The sequence below is a fragment of the Jaculus jaculus genome, chromosome 14 (assembly GCF_020740685.1).
Source record: "Jaculus jaculus isolate mJacJac1 chromosome 14, mJacJac1.mat.Y.cur, whole genome shotgun sequence".
Lineage (NCBI taxonomy): Eukaryota > Metazoa > Chordata > Mammalia > Rodentia > Dipodidae > Jaculus > Jaculus jaculus.
The window spans coordinates 73,576,603-73,596,203 of record NC_059115.1 but is presented as its reverse complement, the minus strand read 5'-3'; the positions used below and the strand labels follow the sequence as shown (position 1 = coordinate 73,596,203).

The following is a 19,601-nucleotide window of genomic DNA, read 5'->3' as shown; positions in this document are numbered from 1 at the left end:
CCATGCATCTGCAGTTCATTTGCAGTGGCTGGGGTCCCTAGCATGCCCATTCTTTCTATCTGTCTCTTCCTCTTTCTCTCTCAATAAATAAATAAACAAAATAATTTAAGAAAAAGAAAATTTATTTTTAAACAGAGACCAGGAAAAAGGATAAAAAATTACATGGTAATCTAATCTAAGAATTAAATTATGTAATTATCTAGAATGCATCCTTAGGTGTGTAATTACCTCTAGAACAGTATGTGTAAATTATAATATTTCTTGTTATAAATTTTTATTTATTTATTTGAGAGTGACAGAGAGAGAGAGGAAGGGAGGGAGGGAGGGAGGGAGGAAGGGAGAGAGAGAGAGAGAGAGAGAAAGAGAGAGAGAGAGAGAGAGAGAGAGAGAGAGAGAGAGAGAGGGAGAGAGATAGACAGACACTGGGCATGCCAGGTCCTCCAGCCACTGCAGATGAACTCCAGATACATGTGCTACCTTGTACATTTGGCTTACGTGGGTCCTGGGGAATTGAGCCTCAAACCGGGGTCCTTAGGCCTCATAGGCAAACCCTTAACCACTAAGCCATCTGTCTAGCCACAATATTTCTTTTTTAATATTTTATTTTTAATTATTTGTTTGACAGAGAAAGGGGGGAGGAAGGAGGGAGGGAGAGAATGGTTGTGCCAGGGCTTCTAGCCACTGCAAACGAACTCCAGACATTTGTGCCCCCTTGTATATCTGACTAATGTGAGTCCTGGGGAATTGAACCTGGGTCCTTTGGCTTTGCAGGCAAACACCTTAACTGCTAAGCCATCCCTCCAGCCCTATAATATTTCTCAATATTAGAAATCTGTGAGACTGAGACTAAGCTATTACTAATTGAACATCTTTCATTTTTCACCATCAGATACCTCGTGTGGAAGTGTACTTTTTTGTGGAGCTATATGAAGTAACGGCTGGAGCTGCCCTAAACAACAGCGCCAGATTTGCTCAGATTAAAGTCTTACAGAGTGATGGTCCTCCAGACCACGTGTTCTTTTCTGTGGGTTCTCGGCTGCCGGTGGCTCACAAGAAGGCCACTTCAGTCAGTTTGCAGGTGGCCAGGGATTCGGGGACCGGACTGATGGTGTCAGTTAACTTTAGTACCCAGGTATGCGTGGAAAGTGTAGTGTCATGTGTTCAGGTTTTCTTTGACTGTATGAGGGCAATGAAACCAAGTAACCAGTGCAGTTCCATACAATCAGCTCAGTTCTGATAATGATCAGGGCAGTAATCAGAGGATATCATTGTAACTCTTGCTTTTACAGTTTTTATCTATGGCAGATTGCCTTTTCTCTTATCAGTAGCAGGTCATGCTTTAAAATGACAAGCTTTTCTGGTTTTTGTTTTCTTTGTTGTGCCAGAGTTGATCACAGTGGAAAAGTTGTGGATGAATCTGTTCCACCTAACATCTAGAGGGCACATTACCGTGACATGTCCTCAAGAGTGACAGGGTGCACCGAGCAGAGAGCAGGGTCCTCTGGCTAGGAGCTGCGCTAGTTGAAGATCTCCTTCTCTAGACCCTCAGACACTGGCTGTTCTTAGGGATTTGCAAGCGTTCAGGTTCATGAGGCCTCCCTGGCACACTTTTCCATGTATCTTGTTAGGTGTTGTTCAGTGACATACAGGGGAACCAGTTGGGTCTCTGAGCTTCACAACAGCACTGCCAGCACTAAGTGTATCCAGATGCCGTTCACCCCAACAACACCAGAAGTTTTACTCATCAGCCAACTTCTAATATAGTAAAACAAAGACGTGTTATCTCTTCTGACTGAGCAATGAGCATAGAGATTGTTCCTTGCTCCTCTTAGCCCTCTGGCACTCCCCCCCCCCCTCCCCGCCGCCACCCTGACTTGTACAGCTCCAGAAAACCCACAACTTGAAAACTACTGTTCTCGACAGTGTTGTCATTTACTGTTTCAAGATTCCAGACCTCTAGGCCTCAAGGTCACAGCATTTTATGAAAAGTTCCGTGTACCACATCCGTGACTGTGTCACCATTGGACTGCTCAAGCGAGATCATTCTGCCCACAACAAAACACACACGTGAGGCCAGTGCACCACAGTCAGGCGCGGGGGGAGGGCAGGGGCAGCACTGCGCTTCTCCATGCTGCTCAGGAGACTTACTCAGCACAGAGACAATCCTGTGACAGTACGAAGCTCTGCTAATGAGAAGACAGAACCACTGCATGAGAACCTAGGATCAACTTCACCATGAATGGCCTTGCAGTACGAACACAGAAACATGTTTATTCATAATGGGAAATTTGTAGTGTTTTTGTTTAGAATGTTTAACATAGGAAGAGAAATGACAAAATGTGTTTATTATTGTCCTTCTCCCATGAAATATATAAATACATAAATATTTATCATCCTAGGCTCATGGTATTTTAGAATAGGAGGAGGACTGGGGATAAAGAACAGATAATTAAGATATTTGAGGCACATCATTATTCAGTTATGTAGGATACTATGTTTCACTTTATTTAAAAAATATTTTTTTATTTGAGAGAAAGAAATACACACACATAGGGATAGCAAGAGGGAGGGAGGGAGGGAGAGAGAGAGAGAGGGAGGGAGAAAATGAGCATACCAGGGCCTCTTACTATTGTAAATGAACTCCAGATGCATGTGCTACTTTGTGCATCTGGCTTTACATGGATACTGAGGAACTGAACCCTAGTCAGCAGGCTTTTTAAGCAAGTGCCTTAACTGATTTTCACTTTAAAGTAAAAAAAGTGATTAAACCAGTCAGTATAGCATACATGTCCATGTATATAAATATGTAGTTTTAGCATAAATTCTCTTATCTCTTAAGTGTTTGTGATATACTTAGGGGATTTTTTTGTCCCTATTGCTTGAAATAATGGACATATCTCTTATTCTAGTTTTTTTTTTTTTTGAGGGTCTGGGATTGAGGTAGGGTCTCACTCTAGCGCAGGCTGACCTGGAATTCACTGTTCAGTCTCAGGCTGGCCTTGAACTCATGGTAGTCTTTATACCTCAGCCTCCCGAGTGCTGGATTAAAGGTGTGCTCCACTGTGCTCAGCTCAGTTATGCTTTAATTAAATAAGTCGATAGCAATACACAGTTGAAAGCTCTTTGTAGGTACTTTCACTCATATGTTTACATACTAGCGCAGAGCATAATAAAAGGTCACAAAAGACTATGTTTTTTCCCTATCTGCCTGATCTTGTTTGACATCTTGAGTTGGATTTCTAGGAGACATCTCAGACTTAAAATCTACGATAAATAACTCCTGACTTTTTGCTTATTTCTCTTGGTTTTCCATCATCTGTACAGTAACATCTATCCAGGCCAAGTTGGATGTTCCCCTCAATTTTTATTTTTCTCTCTTCTAATATTAAATAACTCAGAAGTTCCTATTGACTCTGCCTCAAAATATATTTCCAGTGTATTTCTACCATTGCACCACATGTGACCCTAAGAGTTCGGCCACCACTGCTTACTGCAAACATTGTCTCAGAAGCGTCTGTCTGTCCCTTCTGTCCGCCACGAGTCAGGACACTCATGGGAATATGAATGCGCTGCAGCCAGTCTTCTGCTTGAACCCTCCTGTGTTTTTCTTCCACCTTTCAAATAATGGATCCACATTGTGTGACCCCTTCTACCTCTCCCATATCATTGTCTCTGTCTCTCTTTCTCTCTAAAAAATAATAAAAAATATAGTAAAAAATAAAAAGTTAAAACAAACATGGTTTATTGCTAATGTTGTTATTGCATATTGGTTAACCCTAACAAAAAAGAGAATTTGTTTAAGAAATAAGAATTTGTATAGGATAAGCCTAAAGGTATCAGTCTCACTTGCTTGTTCCTGTTTCATTTTCAGGAGTTGAGGAGTGCTGAAACAATTGGTCGGACTCTTATATCTCCAGCTATTTCTGGGAAGGATTTTGTGAGAACTGAAGGCACATTGGTCTTTGAACCTGGCCAGAGAAATGCTGTGTTGGATGTCATCTTAACGCCAGACACAGGGTCTTTAAATCCATTTCCTAAACGCTTTCAGATTGTGCTTTTTGACCCAAAAGGTGGGGCCAGAGTTGACAAAGTATATGGGACTGCCAACATCACTGTCGTCTCTGATGCTCGTGCACAGGCCATCTGGGGGCTGGGTGATGAGCTACACCAGCCCCTGGACGAGGACATTCTCAACAGAGTGCTCCACAGCATCAGCATGAGGGTCGCCACCGAGAACTCGGACGAACAACTCAGCGCCGTGTTGCATTTAATAGAAACGGTAAGAGTCCTTGCAAAGAGAGGCCTTGGTTCAGTGTGCTTCGTGAATTAAAATGCGAAGTCAGAACACACGCCACAGTCTCTCATTGTCCCAGTCGCTGTGAAATGATGATACAGCTAAGTGTTTGTACACAGGCGTGGAATTCATAGTACGTGAGACTGCCGCCTCGCTCGGATGTGGTTGAGAATTCCTGAGGGAATTACTGGGGAATGGCGAGTAAGCGGTAGAACAGGAAGGGCAGCTCGAGTGTCCAGTGAGCAGCTGATAAAGTGTCAGAGACTAGCTGGTTATTTTTACCACTTTTTGGTCATTTTCTTTAAATAGAATTTTATCTTTTTCTTACTTAAAAAATATTTTTATTTTTTTATTTGAGAGAAAAAAACAGCAGAGAGAGAGAGAGAGAGAGAGAGAGAGAAGAGAGAAGAGAGAAAGAGGGAGAAAATGGTGTGCCAGGGCCTCCAGCCAGTGCAAACAAACATGCACCACCTTGTGCATCTGGCTTATATGGGTCCTGGGGAATTGAACCTGGGCCCCGTGGCTTTGCAAGAAAACACCTTAACCGCTAAGGCAGCTCTCCAGCATGCTTTTTGGTCATTTTTCAGTTTATAATAAGACTTGGGCTAGATTACAATCATCGTAGTCCTGTCAGTTTAAAAGCCACACCACAGGGGCAGCTACTCTCAGATGACTTTCTGTTTCTCATGGGAACTGAAAGCTTTCTCAGAAAAGCAAGACTAAGAAACAACTGGATAATTTTAGGCATTCAATTTGGCATGGATTTGAACCAACTAGGTCTTATTTCAAGTTATTTATTTATCTACACTCCTGCAAAAAGATGGAATTACTTCAGATATAAGATTTTAAGATTATAAATGAAAAACATATCCAGAATGATTTATTACTAAGGGAGAAGTTATCTTTTGGTTACCCAGAGCCAAAGGTCTCTTATCAGGGCATTTGTCTTTTAAAAATATTTTACTTATTTATTTGAGAGGGGAGATAGAGAGAGAGAGAGAGAGAGAGAGAGAGAGAGAGAGAGGGAGGGAAAGAAAGAGAGAAAGAGAAAGAGAGAGAGAGAGAGAGAGAAAGAGGCAGATAGAGACGGTGGGCATGCCGGGGACTGTAGCCACTGCACACGAACTCCAGATGCATGAGCCACCTTGTGCGTCTCACTTTACATGGGTACTGGGTAGTTGAACCTGGGTCCTTTGGCTTTGCTGGCAAGCAACTTAGCCACTAAGTCATCTGTTTAGCTCAGGGCATTTCTTTTCAACATACTTACATGCAAGTCTAAAAAGTTACGAGCATATATATATGATTGTGCGTCTCACTTTACATGGGTACTGGGTAGTTGAACCTGGGTCCTTTGGCTTTGCTGGCAAGCAACTTAGCCACTAAGTCATCTGTTTAGCTCAGGGCATTTCTTTTCAACATACTTACATGCAAGTCTAAAAAGTTACGAGCATATATATATGAAATTTCTTAGTGCTGTATTTCCTGCATACTGATCTTTAAGTATCTAAAATGTTTACATTAGCATTTTAGAATGTACATCTTGTTTCTTAGGATATTTCTTAAGATACAATGTTTGAAGGGTAGAAGAGAAAATTATAAAGTATGTAAGGTAAGGAACAGGCCGTGTCAGACAGCTTCTAAAATGAAGAGAAGTGACTGCCATCTCATGTAGAAAATGGTGTAGAGACGACAGCTCATGTTGGAAATGGTGTCACTTAAACTTGTAAATGGTGAAATGGCATTACTGACTTTACCAGGAAGAGAGAAGGCATGCCTGCTGACTACACTTTATAGTAGAAAAGCAAACCCAACCTCAAATGTTTTAGAGAAACTTGAACTAAATTCTGCTATCTTTTTTTTTTAAATCTCAGTAAATTATATGGGAAATCCATATAATTGGTCAGGAATCAGCACTTAAAGTCAGATATGGTGGTGCACACCTTAGTGCCAGTACTCTATGGGTAGAACAGGAGGATTAGAAGCTGAAGGCTGGGCTGGAGAGATGGCTTAGCGGTTAAGCGCTTGCCTGTGAAGCCTAAGGACCCCGGTTCGAGGCTCGGTTCCCCAGGTCCCACGTTAGCCAGATGCACAAGGGGGCGCACGTGTCTGGAGTTCGTTTGCAGAGGCTGGAAGCCCTGGCGCGCCCATTCCCTCTCTCTCTCCCTCTATCTGTCTTTCTTTCTGTGTCTATCGCTCTCAAATAAATAAATAAAAAATTAAAAAAAAAAAAAGGAGCTGAAGGCTAACCTGTGTACGAAGCGAGACTATGTACCTTAAATAAAAACACAGAAAGAAATTAACACAGCAGGTGTGGTAGTGCATGCCTGAAGTTCAACTCTTATTACAATAATGCTGCGAAATAGCACGTGAGATCATTTTGTTTGTGTGCTGTACTGACGTCAACCATTTCCTTGTTCTGTGGAAGAACGTGGTGAAAATCTAGAATTCTTGACTTGCCACCTTCAGTTGCTTGCTCAAGGTGAACCCCTAGTGAGTAAAATGCTCAAGAACAAGTGGGTGGAGGACTATCCGTACAAGTACACGTGTGATGGGAAGATTCATTGCAGCGTTGGTTATGATAATAACAACAAGGTAAACTAGCCTCCATTGAAAGAAGGCTGGGCTCAGTACGCCCTGGCGTCGTGGGCCGAGGAGAAGCGCGCCGGGAGGCACAGCTGGCGCTCGGCTTGGGGGGTGCAGGGGCGGGGCTTGTCGCACGGAGCAGGCCGTGGTGGAGTCTTCGTCTTCCTCTTGTGCAAACACAAAGTCCTTTCAAGTACGAAGCTCACTCCGAGATGGACAGCGTGCCGGGAGGTCCTGAGTATCTGTGATTGAAGATCATTTTCTCTTCCGATGTTTGGGAAACTGAGTAATCTGTCACAGTTTCTGTTTATTGAAACAGACATTAGGAATCACCTTCCATTGTAAACAAATATTCTTGCTGTACTTATATCCTTATTTGTTGGTCAAAAAGAAAAAAAGGAATTGTTGGGATAAATGTAAAAATGAGATTAATTGTGATTTGTAATGTTAGTTATTGTAGCTAAGTTAAGTGATTCAGGCAACCAATTAGGTTTTATCCAATGGTGAAGTAAAAAATATTTTGGTGGTTATGCCTTTTCATTGTATATCATTTATCCTCTTTTAAATGCAAACAAATATATTTAAATATGATTTTTCCAGCTCTCCACAAATTGTTTGTTAGAATTAACAACTACAGGTAAAGAACACATAAGATACATATGTAAGCACACACACACACACACACACACACACACATGTATATATATATATATTTACATGTAGTTATGTGTGTATATACATATATGTACATTTATTATATTGTTTGCTTTTGAACATATCTTCTAATACTTACATTTCTTTCCCCAGATAACTATGGAAGGCAACAATCAAGCCTTCGGTATTGAAAGCCGAGCTCTTCTGTATGAGGTTCTTTGTGCTTTAGCTAACCCAAAGCGCAAGGACACCAGGGGATTCAGCTACTTTCCAGAAGTGACTGAGCATTTTGCCTTTTCTCTTCTGGCTGACGTTACCTGCGGCTCTGCTGGTGAAAAGTAAGTGTCATGTAGTGGATTAGCAGTGCCTGGTGTATTTCTTGCTATTTCCAAAACTGTGTGGTGCAAACCGGCATTTAAATAACCCTCATGGACAATGCCTGTCGGGCAATGAAGCTAATTTTTTGAAGAAAACATAACTGATACATTAAGAGAAATAAACATCAATAATATTTTCCTCTAATTTCTAAGCATTGATTAAAGGGAAAACAAGGGCTGGGGAGGTGGCTACGAGGTTAAGGTGCTGGTTTGCGAAGCCTGAGAACTCCCGTTCCACCCTCCAGGCCCCATGCAGCCTGCCGTCCAGTGACCAGGCATGCAGTGCCGCACATGGGCACAAGTGGGTGCACGCATCTGGAGTTCATTCACAGCAGCTGAAAGGTTCTGGTGCTCCCTGTCTCTCTCTTTCTCTCTCTCTCAAAAATAAAAATAAAAAAAAAATTAAGAAAGGGGAAAACAAAAAGTCATACTTGCAGCCCTTACTTACTTAATTAAGTGAGTAAGAAGATATATGCAGAGGGAAAAGGAAGGTGGGTTGCAACGTTGAGGCGCGCTTTGATGTGCCACCAGTGCCCCTACAGGCAGCTACTTCCCCCGTTTCATGGTTAGAGTTGGACACAGAGGAGGACAAGGCAAAATGTGACTCACTGTCACTACACAGTATAAGATTTAAGGAGTTCATTTCTGGATATATTCCAGGACTTGTATTTTTCCCCAGATAAGTATTGGAGAAAAAAAATTAAGCTTTCAAAGAAATAGTCTTGGTACACAAGGATGGTAAGAGAGAAGAAGATATAATTACAACGTAAATGATATTAGACATATCCTTGCTGTAATACTGACATTGAATTCAATTGAATAATATGGATGGATATTTTAAAAATTAATTTACTAATTAATTAATTTGCACATGTGTGTGTATGTGTGTGTGTGTGTATGGGCACAACAGGTTCTCTTGCTACTGTAAATGAGTGCACGCCCAACTTTGTGTGGATGACTGGGAATTGATCCGACCTGGCAGGCTTGCAAGCAAGTACCCTTTAACTTCTGAACCTTCTCCTCAGCCCCATGAATGGATATTTTGTAGGTAACCAGCACAGTGTTGAAAGTTTTATATGATTTAGCTTAATCCTTGCTAAAGGTTGTATACATATGTTTTAACTTTACAAACGATCACTCTAAGTAGCTATTCAAAGTTAGTATTGGTTCTTTAGTGCTATTTTCATGTGTGCTCAGCTTAACGAAGTCCACTTGATTGGCCTGTGGTGAAGCTTGTGTCCAGTCATGTGCTTGCTTGAGATGCGGCTCCTCCTGGCCACCATGCCGTTAATCAGAAGCGATGGTGACAGAACGTCCCCTTTAGCCCTGCTTTCACCACAGAGCAGGGCCAGGGGGCGATGAGGTTACAGAGCTCCTATCTGTTTACAAATTTACTCCTTGTCTAAACCTGATGGATGAGTCCTGGGGGCTGACACCTTGTTAATGGCGAGATCAGGAAGGAGTCAGAAACACGTGCAGGAATCTTCTTCTCAGGCGATTCCTCTCCACTCCCACCTGCTGTTTCTGAAAGTCCGTCAGAGAGCAGTGCTGTGTATTTCCACCTTAGCGCCTTTTGCTAATGTCTCTCACACTGTCTTTGGAAACCTGCTGTGGCACGCATCATTTGTTTTCACTGAGGCCACTGTGTGTGTGTGTGTGTGTGTGTGTGTGTGTGTGTGTGTGTGTGTGTGTGTTTGTGTGTGAACACCCAAAGACTTTTCTGACATGATGCTCAATGTAGCCCCAGAGCTGAGAACACTGGGTAGATTATCAATGTCGTGACAGACTACCAAAGTTAATGGCAAAGCAAGTGACTGGTGTGAATAAATGAATCAATATGTTTCTGCCATGTGCTTCTAAGTTCATTTGACATTCCTTTGGAGTTATCCAAGAGCATGCAGTGTGTATTAAGACAAAGCATGGTGTGCTTGGGAAAATCATTAGTTGTTTTTTTTATTGTTTGTTTGCTTTGAAAGAAGCTGAGCACATAGTAAACTAGATAGGGTGTGTGTGAGAGAAAGAGAGAGATAATGACATCATGTTGAAGAGAGTGACAGAGACTAGAAAGCAAGGACGAGGGAGACTTTCTAGAGAGCGATGCTTTAAGAGAGCAGGAAGGCTACAGTTCAGAAAGGGACACGGAAGGGTGCAGCCTCACAGCTGAGTGGCTGAAGCCCGTGGTCGTGGCACACTGAGTGTGAAAGTGAGCAGCGACTGCGTTTGGCTTGCTTGGCTCAGGCCTGTGGAGAGGACATGAGCATTCATTGCGCATCAGCTATGCATTGTCTTAATGTTAAGGGCATTTCCTGAGATCAGGGGACTAGGAATTGAGGAGGGGGTTGAGAATGAGAGTCCAGAAGGACCACTTAGAATCCAAGCTAAGGCAATGCCAGATGGCAGTGAGTTTCGGATGAATGACTATATTAGTAAGACTCTAACATGCTAGAACATGATGGAATATGATCTGTGATCGTAAACGAGGGCACCGCCTCCTCAGTCTGTCCACCAGTGCTGATGCACCTAACACAGAAAGTACACTCTATAGCTACAGGTTGTATCTCGATAGCTGCGTGACAGTGTCCTAAAACTTGTTCCAATGTACAAGCGTGATTAGGCAGGAGGAGGCAGAAATCTGTCACACTCAACCATAAAAACCTGAAGGCAGATTGTATCTAGTGTTCTGGGCTTGTAAGTCATTGTGAGATGTGAAGAATGCCACCCCTGAGCAGTGCATTTATACAAGTGAGTACATGGATGCCAACACACACCATTGTGGCTGACTCTGTGTTTTGTTTGGTAGAAGCAAAACCGTCCTGGACAGCTGCCCTCACTTGTCAATCCTGGCTCTGAACTGGCACCCGCAACAGATCAATGGGCACAGGTTTGAAGGAAAGGATGGTGACTATGTCCGAGTTCCAGACAGGTTATTGGACACTCTGGATGCAGAAACAACAGAAGGGAAAAATACCTGCAAATTAGTCCAGTTTGTAGAGTATAGCAGCCAGCAGTGGTTTACAACTGGAAAAAACCTCCCTGCCCTGAGAAACAAGGTAATCCATCATTTTACAAAATTATGTGGTGGAAATCTTATTGTCCCATAGCAAGAAAACTTGGAATATATTTGCTTAGCTGTTTTGTTTTTGCTAAGTCATAATGTGAAAAGCCTTTCATCATTGTGAACCATACGTAGAATGTTTGGTCTCAAAAATTTGGAAATAAAGCCGGGTGTGGTGGCACACGCCTTTAATCCCAGCACTCTGGAGGCAGAGGTAGGAGGATCACCATGAGTTCAAGGCCACCCTGAGACTCCGTAGTGAATTGGATCTCTAAAGAGACTACATTGACCATAGGGGGGTGAACCATGTTCTTTTGATTGTCCTGCAAAATGGACTACACTCAGTTAAAGGCTCTTTGGGGTTCAATCGATATTTCTCTTCTCTCTCTCTCTATATATATGTATATGTATATGTATATGTATATGTATATGTATATGTATATGTATATGCATGTATGTGTTTATAAATACATATGTACAGATATGGAGAGTGTGAGAAACTGTAAGTTTCCCTGATTATATAATCCCTATTATAAGTCTCATCCTTACGAAGTCGTCATAGCTAATAGGAGAGCAGTCAGTGAAGATGCTCCGTGAGCGCAGGGAGAACGCACGCGATGGAAATCCAGTGAGGAGCTGGATTCCTAAGCTCAGTAGCTGCTGGCTGAGAAGAGCGCGTGGGCCACAGAGATGACATCATGAAGCCCAAGTCAGAACGGAAGACCCAATCATAATGACAATTGGAAAATGTCACTAAATTTTCTGTTTCTTCTGGCATTATAGGTATTGTCCTTGAATGTGAAAGGTCAGAGTTCACAACCCCTGTCTAACAACAATGAGGTTCTCTACAGAATTTATGCTGCCAATGATGCTAGAATTGTTCCCCACTCATCTCGGTGCCTCCTTTGGAATCAGGCCACGGCAAGGTACTTACTGATAGACTTTTCTATTGGAATTGGGTGCTTCCCCATTGCAGAACCTCACTGTCTGTACTGAGAATAGATGCTGGCCTTGGGCCACATGGTGGGCTGGAGAATCATCTCTACAGTATGTAGGACAAATCGGTGAAGGAAGCAGCACCCTGTCAGTCAGGGGAAGTGCAGCCCAGTGATTTAACTATGCATAGCATGCCTTTTCATTACTGGTGCTATTTTTATTGAATTCTGCTTAGGTCAGATAACTTTCCTGAAATTACGATTTAATTTGTAGGACAAGAACGGCCACTCCTTCCCATACCCTTGCTGTGTGTGGTTTGGGAGCTGAAGTTTTTCTGGTAGATGGGTCAGTAGCATTTATTGTTCTCTCTCTTGTCCACAATGGCTTGAGGCATGTTTGAGAGTTAAGCCCAGATAGGAATGGAAACATATTGATGCTTTCTTTGAATCTCCTTGACCTACAGCTGAAATTCCAAATACCTTTAGTGCTTACTTGGGCAGCCAACTAAACATAATTGAGGTTTGTCTCTCTCTCTCTTTTTAAAAATATATTTTATTTATTTATTTATTTATTTATTTATTTGAGAGAGAGAGAGAGAGAGAGAGAGAGAGAGACACGGAGGAAGGGAGAGGGAGAATAGGCACACCAGGGCTTCCAGCCACTGCAAATGAACTCTAGATGGATGTGTCCCCCTTACTCATCTGGCTTACTTGGGTCCTGGAGAGTTGAACCGGATCCTTTGGCTTTGCAGGCAAGCACCCTAACTGATAAGCCATCTCTCCAGCCCCCTTTTCTCCCCCTGCATCTCTCTCTCTCTCTCTCTTTTTTTTGGGGGGGGTTGAGGTAGGGTCTCATTCTAGCTCATGCTGACCTGGAATTCACTATGTTGTCTCAGAGTGGCTTTGAACTCACAGATCCTCCTACCTCTGCCTCTCTAGTGCTGGGATTGAAGGTGTGTGCCACCACACCCGGCTTCTGTCTCTCTCTTTTTGATACATTTTGAATTGAAACTCCTAATATTTGATAGTAGGTCTTAAACACAACACAGATTTTCTTCACATAATGAAATTTCAATATAGAATTTTATATTTGAGGAATGTACAAAAGTGATACACATGCATTGAAAGTGTACTCAAAGTTTGAACTCTAACCATTTCCCGTACTGGCACTATATAGTTTGAAGCTCTGTCACAGTGCTGAGCAGTGACAGCAAGCCACAGTTCCTGGTCAGCCTCATGTCCTCCAGGGCGTGCAAGCGAAGCTCAGCGTGCTGTGCAGCTGCACTGTGATGGTCAGTAGGTTACGTGTGTTTAATGAATTTGCAACCTACAAAATTTTCAGTTTTTAACGGGTTTATTCAACTCTACCTCATCATGCCAAAGAACAATACTACATAGATATTTTTAAAATTTATTTATTTATGAGAGAGAGAGAGAGAGAGAGAGAGAGAGAGAGAGAGAGAGAGAGAGAGAGATTGTGAGAATGGGCGCACCAGGGCATCCAGCCACTGCAAACGAACTCCAGATGTGTTCATCACCATGTGCATCTGGCTTACATGGGACCTAGAGAATTGAACCTGGGTCCTTAGGCTTCACAGGCATGTGCCTTAACTGCTAAGCCATCTCTCCAGCCCTACATAGATATTTTTTTAAGCTTCAATTTTTAGCTATTAATGTTTCAAGCTGAAATCTTCAATCTGAGTTAGGTAGTTACATCCTCGGAAAAGCAATGGAATCAAGACACACTAAAAGGAAAGAGGTTCCAGCAACATTGCCACAAGGACGTAAAATCAGGCCAACTTCATAGAAGGATACATTTGCAGTTCCTTTAAAAATATATTTACCATGTATGGTTAAACATATGTATAATTTACGTGGTTCAGAGTGCAAGGTCGTATAAGAACAAGGCCAGCGGTGAGCACTTCACACACTGGCTGTGTTGGTCTGCTGGGATTTTTGAATGATAGACGGAAATGTCTGGTCCGGGTTAGCTAGGGACAACTACTGCTCTTCTTAGAGTAAGAGCGTCATCACCGAGGGTTTCGGCAGCTGTGGCTGGTAATTTACAGTGCTTCTTCAGGTGTTTCATGTAATCTGCTGGGTCATGTCCTGGGCAAGATGTTCCTCCTAGTATTTCTTCTTGAAAATATGATCTACTTAAGTCTTGAATAAAGAATCCTCAAGTTCAGCAAGTTATTTTCCCTTTACAAACAGTGTCAACACTGTAAGTATCAGTGAAAGAGAAGCAGTGACTCAGTGCGTTTTTCTCCAGCTGGTTGTCCGACAGCCACTTTTGCAAGGTGGTTGAAGATACTTCCGACTACGTGGAGTGTGCCTGTTCACACATGTCCGCGTACGCCGTCTACGCCCAGACGGACAACTTGTCTTCCTACAATGAAGCCTTTTTCTCTTCTGGATTTATATGTATCTCAGGTCAGTGCCAGCATTTTCAAGTCAATCATTTTGTTATTAGCACGTATTAACCATACATAATAGTGGGCTTCATTATGACATTTTCATACATGTATATAAAACATTTCAATCTTATTCTCTCTCATTATCCTCTGTAAATCTTGTTGCTGCTTTCCCAACTAGTTCCTATTCTACTCCCATGCCTTAAAATCTTTTTCTTTTACTCAATGATGTTAATAAAGGTTGCTTATATGAGCATGAACAAGGCATGATTTATCAGAACATGGCCCCTCACCAGGGCTGTACCACTGAAGGAAATGTCTCTCCTTCCCTCACAGCCATTTAACTGTCTATAAAAACTGTCAACGGAAGCACAGAAGAAGAAAAAATTCTTCATAGGGTTACGTTGGGCCTTAATGGGCCCAACCTTGTGCAGTTCTCAGGCAAGTAGTAACAGCTGCTGTGAGTTCATGGGTGCAGCAGCCGTGTTCTCATAAGAGACCCTACCATTCCATGACCTTCCACCTCTTCTTTTGGCTCTTGCACTCTTTATGTCCTCTTTTCTGCAGTGGGCCCTGAGTCTTGAAGGAAGAGATAAAATGTCTCACATACCACTGAGCGTTAAACAGTCACTCATTCTCAGCACTTATGCCAATAATTTTAAATACATGTGAGAATGAAACGGTTTCCCCTAGTTCTTTTCTATGAATGAGTAGTGAACATAATGTAATTCATTTCTTTCCTGTTGCTCTGTTTATTAAATCATGAAACAGGGATTTGTGGAGGCCAAACGCCATACTTATGTATAGAGCAAAACCTGGTTTCAACACATAAAGAATATGAAATAGCCAGGTGTGATGGTGCACACCTTTAATCCCAGCACTCGGGAGGCAGAGGCAGGAGGAGCGCTGTGAGTTCCAGGCCACCCTGAGACTCCATAGTGAGTTCCAGGTCAGCCAGGACCAGAGTGAGACCCTACCTTAAAAAGAAAGAACATGAAATACAGTGTGAAGCTGTATAACAGGAAAGGCCACCGTTTATGGTATGTTGTATTTTAGAGGCTAGGCTCCACAGTTACAATGCTAGGATCTTACACATAAAGAACATTGTGTTTTCATTCAAGAAAAATTCTACCCCATGAGTTGATTTGTATTCTACACCTTAGGCACTCGAAATATTACAAAATCACTTTGCTAAAAATTATCTTTTACATTCCATATCTAGACCATTTGACTTGGAATCAAATTCAGCCCTTTAAAATGATTAATTTTGCTTTTTCTCTACTCGTAATATATGAGTTTATAGTTGCATGTTCTGTCAAAATGGGCAAATGAAGTCCTGTTTCTGTTGTGCAGTCTCCTCTTCAGGAGACAATGAAAGCTCATCTTTCTCATGAGCCCCCAGAAACCAGAAGTGGTAGCACTTTGTGACAATCAGTAGTTTGGACCAGGCCAGACAAAATATCTCCCTGCATTGATAGTAGTTAATAGTTCTTTTAATCCATGTAGTAGTCTCCATATTAAATATGAACTTAACCTATGGTTGGTTATTAAGTGATTTAGTTGGCTTTATCCAGAGTCTATGGCCGTGCATCTGTGCCATTCTAGCATGCATTTCTGGTTGCTGGAACAGAGCAGAATAACTGACGATGATGTAAGTGTCTGCTGTAGATACACAAGGCCAAAGCTGAGGAAATACTCTTGAAAGAGCAGGGTATATACTTGCATTAACCAGCTTGCCAAATCCAGAAAATTAAATTTAGTGATTCCTTGAGTTGTAAATCATAGAAAGAGAAGGCAGACGAAATAGAGATTTGTGCATTATGGAATTCACCACAAGGACAGCTTTGGAGAAAGGTAAGTTAAAAAATTGACAGTAATGTCAAAATTTGATAATATAGCTACTAATAAATTTCATCATGGCTTGAGGTACACATTGAAGCTTGGTTTGATAGTGTTCAGGAATCCTGACCTTTCCCATAGCTCTTTTTTTAAAAAAATATTATTTGTTTGAGACAGTGAGAGAGGGAAAGAGGCAGACACACACACACACACACACACACACACACACATACAGAGAGAGAGAGAGAGAGAGAGAGGGAGAATGGGCACATGAGGGCCTTCAGCCACTGCAAGCAAACTCCACGCATGCACCACCTTGTGCATCTGGCTTATGTGGGTCCTGGGGAATCAAACTGAGGTCCTTCGGCTTTGCAGGCAAACGCCTTAACCACAAAGCTATCTCTCCACCGCCCCCCATAGCTCTTTAGATATTGTTCCATCAAAGACAGACTATTGGATTGGATATGCCCCGATTTTGACTCATGTTTTAGTCTTGTAGTCTTGCAAACTTAAAGAGAACATGTAACATTAATTGTATTCCATTCTTATTATAATGTCAGTGAGTAACCTATGTCATTTTCGTGCATTTGTAATTGGAGTTAGGAGTAGTTTCAAGCTGAGTTTAGAGGTTGGCTTGACCTCTTTTTGGTGTCATTTCTTTATTCTTCTATTAAGATGGAGAAATCCTTTGACATATTAGCCAAATTAAAACTTACCTTGCTATTTAGCTAATGGGTAATTTACTTTTTTAAAAATAGATTACTGGGCTGGAGAGATGGCTTAGCGGTTAAGCACTTGCCTGTGAAGCCTAAGGACCCCAGTTCGAGGCTCAATTCCCCAGGACCCACGTTAGCCAGATGCACAAGGGGGCACATGCATCTGGAGTTCGTTGGCAGTGGCTGAAGGACCTGGCATGCCCATTCTTGATCGATCGCACGCCCTCTCTCTCTCTCTCTCTGCCTATTTCTCTCTCTAGCACTCTCAAACAAATAAATAAAAATAAAAACAAACAAAAATTAAATTTAAAAAATAGATTACTAAGTAGATAAATCCTACACAAGGTCAACTTTATAGTAAATAATTATACTTCTAAGTTGTGAAATACAAAAGAGGTTAAGAAAATTAACACACTCAAAAATTCCTTTGAAGCATGATAATTCTTTTTGCTTAGTGTTTTAAAAAATCTGAATGAGGGGCTGGAGAGATGGCGTAGCGGTTAAGCGCTTGCCTGTGAAGCCTAAGGACCCCGGTTCGAGGCTCGGTTCCCCAGGTCCCACGTTAGCCAGATGCACAAGGGGGCGCACGTGTCTGGAGTTCGTTTGCAGAGGCTGGAAGCCCTGGCGCGCCCATTCTCTCTCTCTCCCTCTATCTGTCTTTCTCTCTGTGTCTGTCGCTCTCAAATAAATAAATAAATAAAAAATGTTTAAAAAAAATCTGAATGAGGGGGCTGGAGAGATGGCTTAGTGGTTAAGCGCTTGCCTGTGAAGCCTAAGGACCCCGGCTTGAGGCTCGGCTCCCCAGGACCCATGTTAGCCAGATGCACAAGGGGGCGCACGCGTCTGGAGTTTGTTTGCAGTGGCTGGAGGCTCTGGGGTGCCCATTCTCTCTCTGTCTGCCTCTTTCTCTGTCGCTCTCAAATAAATAAATAAAATTACAAAAAAATCTGCATGAGTACTCAGTTTGTGCTTTTCACATATTTATAAGCTGAAATGCTGATAGATTTTTATAAAAAATAAAATTGCTAAATGCTACCTATATTGAACACTATTATTATTTTGATTTCATTTTTTATTTATGAGAGAGAGAGAGACAGAGAGAGAGAGGGAGGAAGGGAGGGAGAGAGAATGGGTGCGCTAGGGCCTCTAGCCCCCACAAATGAACTCCAGACACTTGTGCCCCCTTGTGCATCTGGCTAGCATGGGTCCTGGAGAATCAAACCTGGGTCCTTTGGCTTTGCAGGCAAATGCCTTAACTGCTAAGCCATCCCTCCAGCCCAAATTCATACTTTTAACATATTATCCTAGTCACTAATAAAATATAGGGCTGGAGAGATGGTTTTGTGCTTGGGTTTGATTCCCCACACCCACATAAAGCCAGATGCACAAGGTGGCGCATGTACCAGGTGTTCATTTGCAGCAGCAGAAAGCCCTGGCATGCCCATCCTATCTTTATCTCGTTTTATTTAAAAGTTTTAAAATTTCTTTTCTGTTTATTTATTAGAGAGTGAAAGAGAGCGAGCGCACCAGGGCCTCTAGCCACTGTAAATGAACTCCAGATGCATGTGCCACCATGTGCATGTGGCTTATGTGGGTCCTGGGGAATCGAACCTGGGTCCTTAGGCCCTTAGGCTTCACAGGCAAGCACCTTAACCACTAAGCCGTCTCTCCAGCCCCTCTCTATCCTTTGTAAATAAATGAACAATTTTTAAACAATATTCTTTGTTGAAGTTACCTTCTTTTTGCTGGGAGAAATCACCCAAGTCAAAGCAGCTGTTTCACAATCTTGAGGGGAAGCTCCTTGGTGGAAGGGGACAGTGTGGCATGGTGGCATGAGCAGAGGCTGGGCCTCATTTCTGCCGTAGCAGGTGGAAAACAGCAGTGGGAGAGTGAGTCAAAGTCTGGTCAGGGGAAAGTGGTTGTAACACAGCCAAGCCCTGTCCCAGCAACTCACTTCCTCCAGTAATGCTCCCCCTCCCAAACTGCCACTGACTGCGCCTTCAGGACATACGAGTCTATGGGGCACATGCGATTCAAACCACCACATTCTGTAACGTGGCATCCTCCTCTGTCAGTCGGGGGGATGAAGAAAGCACATTTCAGTGGGGCTGTCTGCGACGACAAAGCCGTTTTACTCTGACTAATACGGTAGCCACTAGCCACAGGTGGTTCGTGACTCCTTGAGACACGGCTGGTCCAGCGGAAAAACTAAACATTCAATTCTGTTTCATTTTAATTTATGGCTGGCAGTCATTGCGTCGAGAAGCTCAGGTTTAGCTCCCTGATTATCTGCAGGCTTGTCTCCTTGGCAACCTTCCTCCTCTGGAACCAGTCCTTTCCCAACCTCAGATTTGTGTGCTCACAGCTGCTGTCTGCAGACATTTTTTCCCTGACTAGAAATCTTTTCAGAGTTGACGTTTTCTTTTCCTCTGCTTAGCTTATAGTAGCAGTAACAAAAAGGCATTGTACTTAGGGGAAACTTACACGAATAAGGGAATCAACAGTGATGGAGTGGGGAAAAAAAGAGGCCAAAAAACTGACAGTTACAGCTAGCATTATGTGGAGCAATAGGAAATAAAACTTAGCCGAGAAACTAATACCTGATAAAAAAATGAGATGTTGATCATTTGATTCATTTGTATTTATCTGTTGAGGAGGCAGCTATAGATGGAATGATAGATTGACACATGATAAATGCACAATTTATAAATATTTTAAAGGATTTTTGTTTGAC

The 19,601-nt window shown here is 42.4% G+C and overlaps 1 protein-coding gene across 1 annotated transcript in view; it reads left to right on the top strand.

Annotated features, from left to right (window-relative positions):
- Nucleotides 1–19,601, top strand: part of Adgrv1 (adhesion G protein-coupled receptor V1) — a 535,418-nt gene that overhangs the window by 203,948 nt on the left and 311,869 nt on the right. Inside the window, exons 76-81 of the mRNA XM_045133393.1 lie at nt 890–1,132; nt 3,872–4,279; nt 7,685–7,869; nt 10,709–10,958; nt 11,747–11,889; nt 14,171–14,331. Of these exons, the coding sequence (XP_044989328.1) occupies nt 890–1,132; nt 3,872–4,279; nt 7,685–7,869; nt 10,709–10,958; nt 11,747–11,889; nt 14,171–14,331 (1,390 nt within the window). The remainder of the gene's footprint in view (nt 1–889; nt 1,133–3,871; nt 4,280–7,684; nt 7,870–10,708; nt 10,959–11,746; nt 11,890–14,170; nt 14,332–19,601) is intronic.